Raw genomic sequence first — 12,234 nt, forward strand, 5'->3', positions numbered from 1 at the left:
CCGTGCTCTTGAAAATATTCTAAATCCTCCATTCCTTGTGCTTATTTGGAATTTTCTCCTTAGATGATAAATCAACCCAACGACAGGCAAAATCTGTGGGTGCACCGTTATATCACATCCGGAGAGTAAATATCCCTCGTTATTCCTACGGATAGCCTGTTCCATGGATATGTCATGCATCTTATTTAGATAACAATGTCCATTCAACCTGCCGACATTAAAGTCGCTAAACCCCAGTTGCATAATTCTCATACATTCACATTTTCATTTGTAGAACGGAAATCATTTAAACTATCGGGGTACACATTGCATTATAAAAAGGTAAACCAAGATGCTGTGTTTCTTTCCTTCGACAAAATTCACTAGTGGTGACTTCCGCCACAATCAGTCATTAGGAAAAAAAATGACATGGATCTACAGGGTTGCCAATGGAAGGCCTTATGCAAATTAGCACAAGGAATCCTCATCTTAGGACCACATTTAACTTGCTCTCCACTTGTTCTCTCACCTTCCACTGCAAATCATGATATTGATCTGCTATGTTAGCAACTCGTTTCATGATTGAGACGTTTAACAACAAAGGGAAAATTAAAAGGGCCGATCAGGATCTATAAACACATAGTTCTCTTACCTGCAACTCATTGATTTCATCATCTGTCAGTGAACGCTCCATGGAACGGTAAGCAATCCTGTAGCAATGGCTGGTCATCCCTTTCTTGTTCGTAAAATTATCGATCAGGCATACCTGAGAAAAACCATTTAAATCAGGACAAAGTATGCTTCAATGGCAGAGGGAAAAAACCAGCAGAAACAATAGGCAAGCCTTTCCCATCTTAGTTGACATTGTTATAGACACATAGAAGGCCAAGAAGACGAAACCTCCTTAGCAGAGATTTTGTCGTCTCAGTTAGCAGACTTTTGCCCGCTATAGTGGTTTATACTTCCCATTTTGTTGATGTATAAGCCAACAACATATTTTCATCTCGACCGTAATTCCTTTATGCACATTTTCATACTCAGATGAGAATCAGTATTTGTATGCTTGTATGTTACAGCTACCAAGCAACAAGTCAAGAAGGCTTGGCCAGAAAGCACGAGACAATTGGACAAAGAAATCATTGTGGGTTAAATGCTGCTCTCTGAATGGTGAGTCCATTTTCATTTGGTGATCAATGCGTTGAATCTGAAAATTAAACGAAGACAACAATGATAGCCACAAAGTAAGTCTTTCTCTTCGCAGAAACTAGCGACAAATTGACCCTGGCAAACTAACTGCACCTTCATCATATACTTCTCAGAATATCATCACTCTTTATTCAGTCTAGCCCTATAATAGCGGCTTTTTACAGATTCCAGATTACTAAAAGTACTCGTCCTAGCAGCAGCGAAATAAAATGCGACAAGAAGCTTCAACAGTCTAAGTTCAAGCTCCAAAATCCGTTTATCGCGAAGATCCATCTAAGCAGAGTATCAGAATTTTTTTAGAGACTTGCAATGATATCTAAAAGAAGCAACCCTTAAAGAAGATATGTAGAAAAGTACAATGCTAGAATGCAAACCTCCTCAACAAGATCGCCGGCAATGCCTCTGATCACTTCACACAGGTTGTTTTCAGTAAAAGACTCACTGATCCAGAAGCTCATGTCCTTGTAACAAGGAGGAAACTGCCGCAAGAAAATTATTTCCATAGATGAAATTGTAGAAGGATCTCCATACGAGGTTACAAACTAAAGTAAGCTATATCTCTTCTAACTTAATTGTGCAAAACCCTGTATTTCTTAGATACTGGCAGTGAAAATTTTCTTAATGACCACTCATGCATCAAATTCTCTTATGGAAATTCAAAATTAAAGGAATACAAACAAACCAAAGCTAATGCTACCTTTGAAAATGGCTTGAATTTGACACCAAGCTGGCCTTTAGAGAACTGAACATGAAAGCACAATACAATACTCGTATAATCAGGTATACAAGGATCTCACACAAAACTTGCACTGTATAATAGTCGAAGTAATATATGACATGCAAAATCCCAAACCAGAAATTACCTGAGAGGTAAATCGCTCATCAGTTGACCAGAAAAGCCGAATGTCTGGTATGTCAAATAAAACCATAGCAAGTCGCTCTAATCCAAGTCCAAATGCCCAAGCAACATTATTCGAGTTACCACTTCTCTTCAAAATTTCTTGTTCCGTAACACCACAGCCCAAAACTTCGAGCCACTTTTCCTGATACAACAAACGATAAGCTGATGAGATGCATATCCCTGTTATTAAAATCTGTCAACTGTCTCCAAGCAGTCCAATCAGTAAATTAGCAACATAATAATAAAAATCTTAACAGTCTTTAATCCTAGTTCAGTCAACCCAAACCCTACAGAAAAGCAGTAACACTATCATAGATAGTCACTATGCATATCCTGCTGGAAATGACAATGCAAAATCAACTAGAGGAAAAAGAGTAATTATGTCAAAGTAACAAGCTTCTTCCAGGAGGTTGTCAGTTGTTTAAATCATCTCTGAAATCCACAACATAAAGAGCAAACAACATTTGTTTTAGCTCTCACTTTCCTTGGAGAATAAGGTAGACACTGCAAGCACACGTTTTGGATGTAAACTTCAACTGCATATTTTGAACATGTTTTAGAAATAAATGCCTCTACTTGCCACTTATGAGGCGGAAAATTAACATAGCTGCACATATTATACAGCACCAGCTAACATATCTCAGACCTCGGTTCTGCTATATATTTACAGTATATAAGGGCAATTATGTTCGAAAACTATTGTGGAAAAACAGATAATTTATGCTTCTCCACTTACAGATATCAACATCAACATCACCTTTATCCCAAACTAGTTGGGGTCGGCAGCCGATAAACCCAAAAATAAATAAAATAAAAGCAAGACCGATTGAGGGAAAAGAAATAATTATATAAAAATAAAAATATATAAATATATAGGGAAAACGCTGGAAGACGACACGATGTGGGAGAAAAGTAGTTGACAGAAACTACAGCAGACTTCCACCAAAAAGGGCAAAAAGGATCTTTGAAGTTGTCTTCTTTGTTCTTATATTTGCTCTCTATATTGTTTTCAAGTGTTATGGTCATTGAATTAGAGAGAAGTTGTTTGCCTTTAAGAATGAACAGTTATTTTCCCATAGTCAAGCTCATGAGAACGCAAGAACCATACCTGAAAATATATCTCAAGCTCAAATGATGGATCAGTAAATGGGAAATATGTATCAGTCCAGCGCATTTCCACAGCACCTAAGAGTTCCAATGTACTTGAATGGTGTGAGAACATAATTCTAAAGATTGCAGACTAGTGTGGTCATCAGAAACAACAACTTTTAATAGCTTCGTTGACAGAATCATTTCAACTTATCTTTAGTGAAAGGACCATAGAGCCAATTACTACAGCACACTATTATATTCTCAAAATTACACGAATTTATGGCATCAATCTGCAACCTGAACATATTATTGAAATCATTCCAAACTCCATAAAAATTACAAAAAAATATCCGTTTTCCTCTGTAGCATAACAAGTTCCTAGTCAGGCATAATCTTCCATTTCTGGCAGTTTCTATTGCATATGAAACATCATCTCTCCCACGATAACAACTCTACACTACCCATTTCTGGTTTAATGGAAGCACAACACTTGATATAACAGGTTTTCAAGTTTCACATGTGAATTTACCAAATAAGTGGCGTGCCAAACCCTCCAAACATTTCTTTAAATCCTCTGCTGCATAAGCAGCGCCATCCTTGCCAGATGACTCCCAATCATTCGGAGAAAAAACACGAACACCTTCCATCTGTATAATTTGTTGGAAATTTAAAACTAACACTTGAGAGCATAGCGCTATGTGATTCTACGATATTCATCTGATGTAAGAGCAGGTGGCACTTCATGAAACTGAGAAAACCTGATGAAAAACCGGGTAATGCGTTGAATCAATAGAATCTCTCCGGTAAACATCTCCAGTAACAAGGAATTGTTTATGACCCTTGCTTAAAATCTCTGCTTGATGAGCACTTGTATGGCACCTCAAAACTGTTCGAGGGTCGATATAATATGTGTCATTGTAGCTCCGGCTTACATGATCAGCAGGAACCAGGACATCATCAAAATTCTGCACGATAGGGTTTTCATCGAAGCTAGCTCCGTCAGAACAATTTCATTTTCAGTCCTAAATCTAAAAAAAGTGAAGGATTGTTCAATAAACTACCAAATATCGCAACCACCAAATTCTCATATAAACAAATGTCATCAGCATATCTTGGCAGATTTAACCATAATAGGAAGCATTTCACATGTTTGTTTGTTAAACTTTGACCCAAAATCTTGAAAACTTACCAGAAGCATCTCAAGGTTTGATAGTTTAATGTAGTTGACTGCAACATTCCATACTTCAGGGTTGCTAGTACAACCACACCCATAATTGAGGATGATATTGTGATCACTCAATAATGTAACTCATCACTGATTCTATCCTCTATTTTTCTTCTTAGGGTGCGGTTATTTGAGGGAAAACTCCATGAAAAAGGAAAACGATTTCCTGGAAACAATTTTCCAGGAAAACGGTTTGTTTTCCTTTGTTTGTTAATATGTTATTGAAAACATTTTTTGGTTAATAAGTTTCCAGGAAAATGGTTTGCATTTGGAAAATAATTTCAATCTCATGACTTTATCTAAGGCCAAAAAAAGAAATTTCAAATTTTTAAATATATTTTCAGTTAAGATTATATAGGAAAAGCCCATTATTATCTGGCTTTTATGTTGCTCAATGATCCCACAGTACAACCAACAAGAGTAAACCGTTCAATGTGAGAAAAAAATATATTTAGAAATTCATTTTGCTAATTTTATGCATGAATTTTTCGTTGACCGGAAAGTGTTTTCCACTGACTAAGTCACTTCCGGCGAACCAAACGAGTGAAAGTCCGGAAAACCAATTCCCGGAATACACTTTCACTCAAACAAACACACCCTTAGTTTCATATCTAGCCACATTATCAATTGCTATCACCCAGCAAAGAATCTGCCAACAAAATAATGACGGTGCTTAAGCTGCACCCTCTTGTTTGTCTGAAATAATCAACAAGCATATCGTTCAGGTCATTCATAAAAAAGATTAACAAATCTTTCCAAATAATTCAGCTCCTCAACAAGAAATTGAAGATCAACAACCAAAAGAAATCACCATTCTGGTCAATCAGTTAACTTGAATAGACAAAATAAAGAAATACTAATCAATCAAGTGATTGAGCATCAACCATGAATATGGCTTATTTCCTTATCCCATAAGAGAGGTCATTATGTGATGCACAGAGTATTCAGGTTCACTTCATGTTGAAACTATATTAATAAATAAGCTCACAATGAATGAAAGCTCGTCCAACCAGTGTCAGGACCAGCAAGTTCAACTGGTTTGACCAGGTATCGGCCTGGCGTCCAGTCCAATTTATGGTCCTATGCTGGCTCTGGTCAAAACTAGTCTAGAACCGGCCAAGCCGTGTTTCTATTCAAACCGGCTCATTTGACTGATTCTTTGAAAAAAGGAAGCATAGCAGCGCCATATTCAAAGCCCCGAACAAGAGTGGTGAAGAATGCACGAATCATCACAAGACTATTTTTGGCAAATAGTGCTCAATCTATAATTACTTCAGAGAAAATGATTTGTCAGGCAAATAATCCACGAGTCTCGATCCTGCATCCTAGCAAAATAATTACGCTGCTTGAGTCGCTGGGATGAGCAAAAAAGTTGTCATACTAATTTATTTTATTACGTATATTTCCACTTTATTTGAACCGGTCAGTTTTACTGGTTCCTCCCGGTTGTTCGGACCACGTACCGGTCAGCCATCCGGTATGGCCACCAGCACAGTTTTTAAAACACGTATCAAAACATTAATTTGGTGAAAATTATGATGATCACATCTGATATGTAGAACATCAGGCCCTTTCTGACGAAGAAACTCAAGAGACCTAGCCTTGTGCATGGGCAGTGTCAACAATATAAGACTATCCATTCATAGAATGGCAAAAGCGGTCACGGTCTAAGAAGAGCCTAACATCATCCTAAATGTTGTTTCCTCAGTCAGGATAATAAGTCCTATATAATTCTTTAGTGGGCTTTAAGCCTGCATGACTTTTTTATGCTGGATACCACAAATAGCACATTTAAAATCTACCCAGAAATAACAGTCATTACTTTCTGTGTATCTGTTAGGCTGTCGTAGTATGGAAATAAACTAATATGATAGAAAAATTGAAGGGAGGACCTATAATTGGTATGAGAAATGCATAAAGGGAACCTACATATTTTATTCTCTTTCGATGTAAACACTAGTGAACCCCATCACAACATTTTCCTGGTTGTCGCACTGCCTGGTATATGTAAGAGTTGCCAATCTTAGAGGCCTACTTCTATACAGAACCGTCTCTCAATAACTAAGCAGTAGATTAAATATACAAAGTACATGAATAGACTTACACCTAACCCCTTCTGTTGATAGAGGTAGGATCAACTCATGTGGCCATATTTTACTGGTGGGATAAAATTATAATAGAAATCGTCTTGCGGAGTTGCAAAATTATTCTCAAGAACCAAGAAAACCAAAGAAAGAGAAGCAGCAGAGAAACCATCAAATCCCCTCAGGAGCGTAAATTCACAGTTGCTTTGCTACACATAGGAATGTACATTGACAGTTCCTTTGAAAGTTAAGGTGTTGGAATGTTTCACTGCAAACACCTAAATACCCAAAAGAGACTCAATAGCATCAGGATTTTTTTTCGAATTCATGAAAATATGCCACAGGAAGTACACATAAAAGCTAGACTTGAAGAACCAGATCGAAAAATCTGAAGTTAAGATAATAATTTTTAGCTTCCATTCATTCAACATTCTTCTGAATTCAACTTTTGTAGGAAGATGGGAAGTAGCGATTAGTGAAAGAACGTCAAGATGGCCAGCTGAAAAAGAACTGATCAGAATATCCTGAGCATAAACAGCTCGAGTTCTTGCACTAAAGAGAGGAATCAAAATGTCGTCACAACTCAGCAAACATTTTCAACAATTGCTCACTCACAGATGACACACCTTTAGGAAGAATATCACTCAAGTTTTCTTTCCATTTGGCACAAGACCTGGACACAAAAGCCTACGACAATTACACTTCAATGTTTGGCGTGATCTAACAGCATGATTGCTTAAATTGAAACTGCATCATCTTCCTGATGGTAGAAATGATAGTATCACTTCCAAGCCATCCCAAATATGAACTGAGGTGCTTTTCTCTCGCCACAAATCCGGCTAATACTCTTTTGATTCTTGTGTCTTAGCAGGAGTGGAATGCAAGTGTGCCAAAATCATATTGAAATTCATTAGAGCTTTAGTGAGAAAAGCACCACACACAGGTTCCGCCATTGCACTTCCTCTTATCAAAATAAAAGTAAAAAAGACAAATAGAAAAGGATCAAATTCAAAAGAACTAGTACAAGACAGGCGGAAAGACAGACAAAGAATAACAATGATATAATGAGAGACTTGCCAAAGAAGACCATACATATCATAGCTTTCATGATGGACTAAACAGCCTGACCTGTTTTACGGTGACGATTGGACAGAGATCATCAAACTTGTCAAACTTGTTCTCATAACTAGAATCAAAGTAATCAAATATCGCATTCTTCAAAATTCCTATTGGATGTTGATCCCTTCTGTGAAGCTGCTGTCCAAGTTTTGTAAATATGGTGTCTGGGATATTGTTCGAAGGCTCATCTCGCACGACATCTACAACCCAAAAATCACCAACTGGTCAACAAGTAGAAATCTAACAGCATTACAGAATTTGCATCCATGATCTATAAAACTATTGCAGACAAGCTGCCTATCCTGAAACCATGTACTTCCTCATCAGGCAGTATAAGGGCAGGGATTAGCTCACGCACCATGCAAGATTACTTATGACGGTGACCTCATAATCTTCTAAACATAATTCAAAAATAGCTACAGGTTACAGCACTTTCATTGAAAAATTTCAATCTGTTCAACATACTTCACAAAACATAATTTAAACACCAATTTAGGCATGTGTGAACTACCGACCAATTACATCAACATCAACATCAACATCAACATCACCTTTATCCCAAACTAGATGGGATCGGCGGTCAATGAACCCAAAAATAAATAAAATAAAAGCAAGACCAATTGAGGAAAAAGAAATAAATATATAAAAATATAAATATAAATATAAATATAAATATAAATATATATAAATAGTGCTGTAGGAAAACAAAAGGCACCTGCAGTCATTGCACTTTAATTACAAGGTCATGAGTACAAAGAATAGTCATAGACTTAATAGCTCATGAATACACATCATAGATCACTTATATGATGATGAAAGTGACGTTGGATGCACAAAACAAGGAACTCACAGAATCAGGCATCCATGCACTTTGTCAGTTCATCATAACTACCAAGACATAACTAAACTCAAAGCATAAATCAATTTGCCAGTTCCACACATATGCATGAGCATTGCAGATGCTCAGAATAAGAAAATGAAGAGAAACACAGATCCCAGCACTCCCAACATTCTACCAGTTAGGGTTAGAGGTCTAACGGGAGAACAAGACTAAGAAGACCTCACTTTTTGCAATCTATAAAAGCAAACCAAGTGCAAACTTTACCCTTTTGTCCAAAACTTGCTAAAACAAAACGAGTTTTCAACTGAAGCCAGTACAAAAGTTCGTCTTTCCGGGGATTAATCTAATTGTGCAACTGTACGTAGGAAAAGCAACACCCCAGCACAAACTATACAATTCCAATCACACACCTGCTAACCAATAAAACCACTCAGTAACTGCGAAACAGCAAAGACAAGGCAATTTGTAATGCACCAAGAGAATTCACATGAGAAGAGAATTGGGTAAGAGAAGAAGAATTCAGAGTGATGAGGAGAGAGGCAAAGAGAGAGTGGAGTGGGTCGATAGGTGAGAGAAGATATAATTCCATTCATCAGTGTTGAATTATAATCAAAGTGAAAGTGAGCTTATATGGCCTTACAATTCGGCCTTACTCACATGCTATTCACATGACAATGGCTTAGTAGAAAATACATAATCAATATGAAATATCCTAACTAGCTGATACTTCAAAACAAATAGAAACCAGCATAATTAACACCTATTGCTAGTATTCACTAAAATCATGCCATCACCTGTAACATCATGGATCGTGACACTACCCCACGACGAAATCTTCCTTGTGATACATCTCAGTAGTTGTACTATTTTCTCCAAATGCACACCTTCTTGGCTCCTTTAGAATACTTCATGCTTCAACCAAGACCTTTCAAATTTCTTTCTAAGATTCATACCTTGGCTTGGCAATAGAGCGACCTGTGTATAGCTCAATGTTCTCAAACAACATGTGCTCTCCAAGTACCACTATAAGTGAAAGAGTTATTCTACATTGAGCATTTAACTCTTTAGGTGGCTTAATAGTCTTAAGAGATAAGGCAGTGAACAAAACTTCACAATTTCCCCTCTTGACGCCATCTATGCACCTGAAGTAGCTGTTTCACAGTGGCAGAAAATTAAGGTTGTTCATGACACTCTACTCGACAGCTAATAATGTTGATTTCAACTTCATTTGAACAACTGAAACAATCGAATAGTTGCAGCTGATAACTAATTCCAATTTGAGAAGGAAACATGCAACAAAGAGCTTGTCCATGGAAAACTTCTTGTCCCACACTCGGAGCACCTAAAGGCAATTGAGGAGTTCCACAAGGTGTCGCGGCAACATGTCTTATCATCATTCTGCCGTTTGGTTTCTAGTAGAAGAGCATGCAGGTTGCAATACGTCTCCCATCTTATCACTAGGCAAGACATATGCACAGAAGCTAATTCACTTACGCTTCCGGAGTACATCTGAAGAATGGGAATGACATTGACCCAATGTTAAATCCTGCATTACGATTTAACCGCATCAACACCATAGACCCACAAGGAACTTAAGATGCAACAAACCGCAACTTCATAACGTCGGGGTAAACTGAGCTTGATGTATCTTACATATCTTGGCTCCTCAATTTTAAAATATTAGGCCGACTTACTTTCTAAAGAAGCAAAAATTCAAACTCCATCCATGGTTCAGTTGGATAGACCCAACTGCATAGCACCTGAAAGTCTTCAAGCAAACATTGATGCACAAGGACGTTGTCGATGGTCCCATTCCAATGCATATATCATCCCCAAAAAGTACAGAGTCCAGCACAATCCATACCTTCAGCAGGAGTGAAGTTTGGCCAAAAAAAGCATGACATCACTCCAATAGCAAAGTAGGTCAACAACTAGTGATTCCACCTCTTTTGGACCAGTACATGCACAGTCCAAAGAGCCAAAATATTTCTTTTCTGTTCAACATGATCTATCAAGGAAGCACTATTAACCAACTTCAAATGATTGGGTCCCTTATCATGCAATCCAAGAGAGAATGCCCGAATAAGTGATGACTGGTGCCTTTGCAAGATGAGCACCCATCAAAAAACATCACCCTAGCACGTACCGCACAATCACGCTTTCCATATATCTCGACAATAACCTAGTCTATCATGCTAATCACAATAACTGATCCAAACCTATCATCACACCGATGCAGATAAGCTCACAGCACTTTGCCTTCCTTGGGAAATTCAACACAGGCCAAATGAGCTACGACTTCTGTGAAGTGGATAAGCCACACTAGACGACTTCACACAGAAAAGAATGTCTATTTCCCTGACTAATTCATCATCATAAGTATAGTGAGCAATGATAGAATGGGTTGACAGAGTGCAAGCAAAGCTCCACCAAAATGGTTTCAATAATCCTTTGCTCTAAGTTCCTGTCTTAACTTATTAATTTCTTTGACGACATTAGAAAAATCATTTCCTTATAATGAACCAACCGCTTCAGTTACAGTGGGATAATATTTTGAATCCTTAAGCACCCTGCTCATAATGAGACAGCTAAAAGCATTGACGACGATTCTGTGTTTCGCACACGTAGCATCTGGACACAAGCCAATTCTTTTCCAATAATCACATATTTGTCTTGTACTATTGAAATTCGTCAAACGTTTAACTCTTAAGGAGATCACTAACGACAAAGATCCAGTTAGACGTCATCTCCCAACTCTACTCAGCATTTTGTCAAACAGGTTTAGCTCCATACAGAGAACCTTGTTTTCACATTTCCTTTAAATAACTCATTTAAGATAACACATCAGAGTGTAAGTGCCTCTTATTTGCCTGGTATCAAACTACATATATCATACCCAAAAGGCTAACTTATTCTATTGCCAAACACCATTGGTCATGACAGAATTACTCAAATATATGGAATCAAGAATCAATTCCCAGGATTTACATGTGCGAACGCCAACTCTGATTGTATTTATCAAACCAACCACGATCACACGATAGAAACAAGAGTAAACCAAACAAATCCACGAAACAAGAATGCCCCGCTAAGCGAATATTGCAGCCGTTACCGTCTCTAGCGATCTTGACACCACCTCGCTCAAGCACTGAAGCGACGGGAACCCTCCATTTTTGGCGGCGAAGCTTGTCAGCAGAGGAGAATGCCGAGGAAGAAGAAGAAGCGGCAGCTGGGGATGACGAGTAAGGCAGCGAGAACGAGGTGAAGCTCCTTCTGCCATTTCTGTGAAGAAAGAGCAAGGCTTTAGAGAAGGCAGTGGACTGGCCAAACGCTACGGCCACGGCCATCTTCTCTCTCGCTCTCTAACGCAGAATTGCGGTGGGTCTCTGACTCTACGAGATGAGGGTCAAATCTCAGTAGATTTTAGTGGCTAATGCTCTTGTGGGGATCTTTCTGGACAGCAATGCAGACGCAGGGTCGAATGGAACTCGCCAAAGCCGAGAAGGAAACAAAGTCAGCTCAAAAGAAAGGGTGATTGTAAGAAAAACCAAGGCCGGTTGAATTTCCCTTAATATTTCCGACCCAAAAAAGACCCCTAAAATTAAAAATAATGATATATTTAAAAACAAACTATGAAAAAATTGTATGTGAATTAGATTCATATATTGCCACAGTTTCAAATGTTTCGATTTAAGAAAAGTCAAAATGCGTATGTTGCAAAATTAAATTAAGGGAAAAGTAAAAGTATATCCGGATATTCAATATTCAAAATATTACAATATCAATA

The 12,234-nt window shown here is 37.9% G+C and overlaps 1 protein-coding gene across 1 annotated transcript; it reads right to left on the minus strand.

The window, feature by feature from the left end:
* Nucleotides 1-235: 235 nt before the first annotated feature.
* Nucleotides 236-11,973, minus strand: LOC115736215 (phenylalanine--tRNA ligase, chloroplastic/mitochondrial). Its single transcript, XM_030667787.2, has 10 exons — nucleotides 11,560-11,973; nucleotides 7,616-7,806; nucleotides 3,937-4,143; nucleotides 3,708-3,825; nucleotides 3,195-3,271; nucleotides 2,049-2,228; nucleotides 1,883-1,927; nucleotides 1,560-1,664; nucleotides 632-745; nucleotides 236-514 (listed from the first exon to the last, which is right to left on the minus strand). The coding sequence occupies exons 1-10, from the start codon at nucleotides 11,792-11,794 to the stop codon at nucleotides 464-466; spliced, it is 1,323 nt and encodes a 440-aa protein (XP_030523647.1). The 5' UTR covers nucleotides 11,795-11,973; the 3' UTR covers nucleotides 236-463.
* Nucleotides 11,974-12,234: the final 261 nt, after the last annotated feature.

Source organism: Rhodamnia argentea, chromosome 4 (assembly GCF_020921035.1).
Source record: "Rhodamnia argentea isolate NSW1041297 chromosome 4, ASM2092103v1, whole genome shotgun sequence".
NCBI classification, from domain to species: Eukaryota; Viridiplantae; Streptophyta; class Magnoliopsida; order Myrtales; family Myrtaceae; genus Rhodamnia; species Rhodamnia argentea.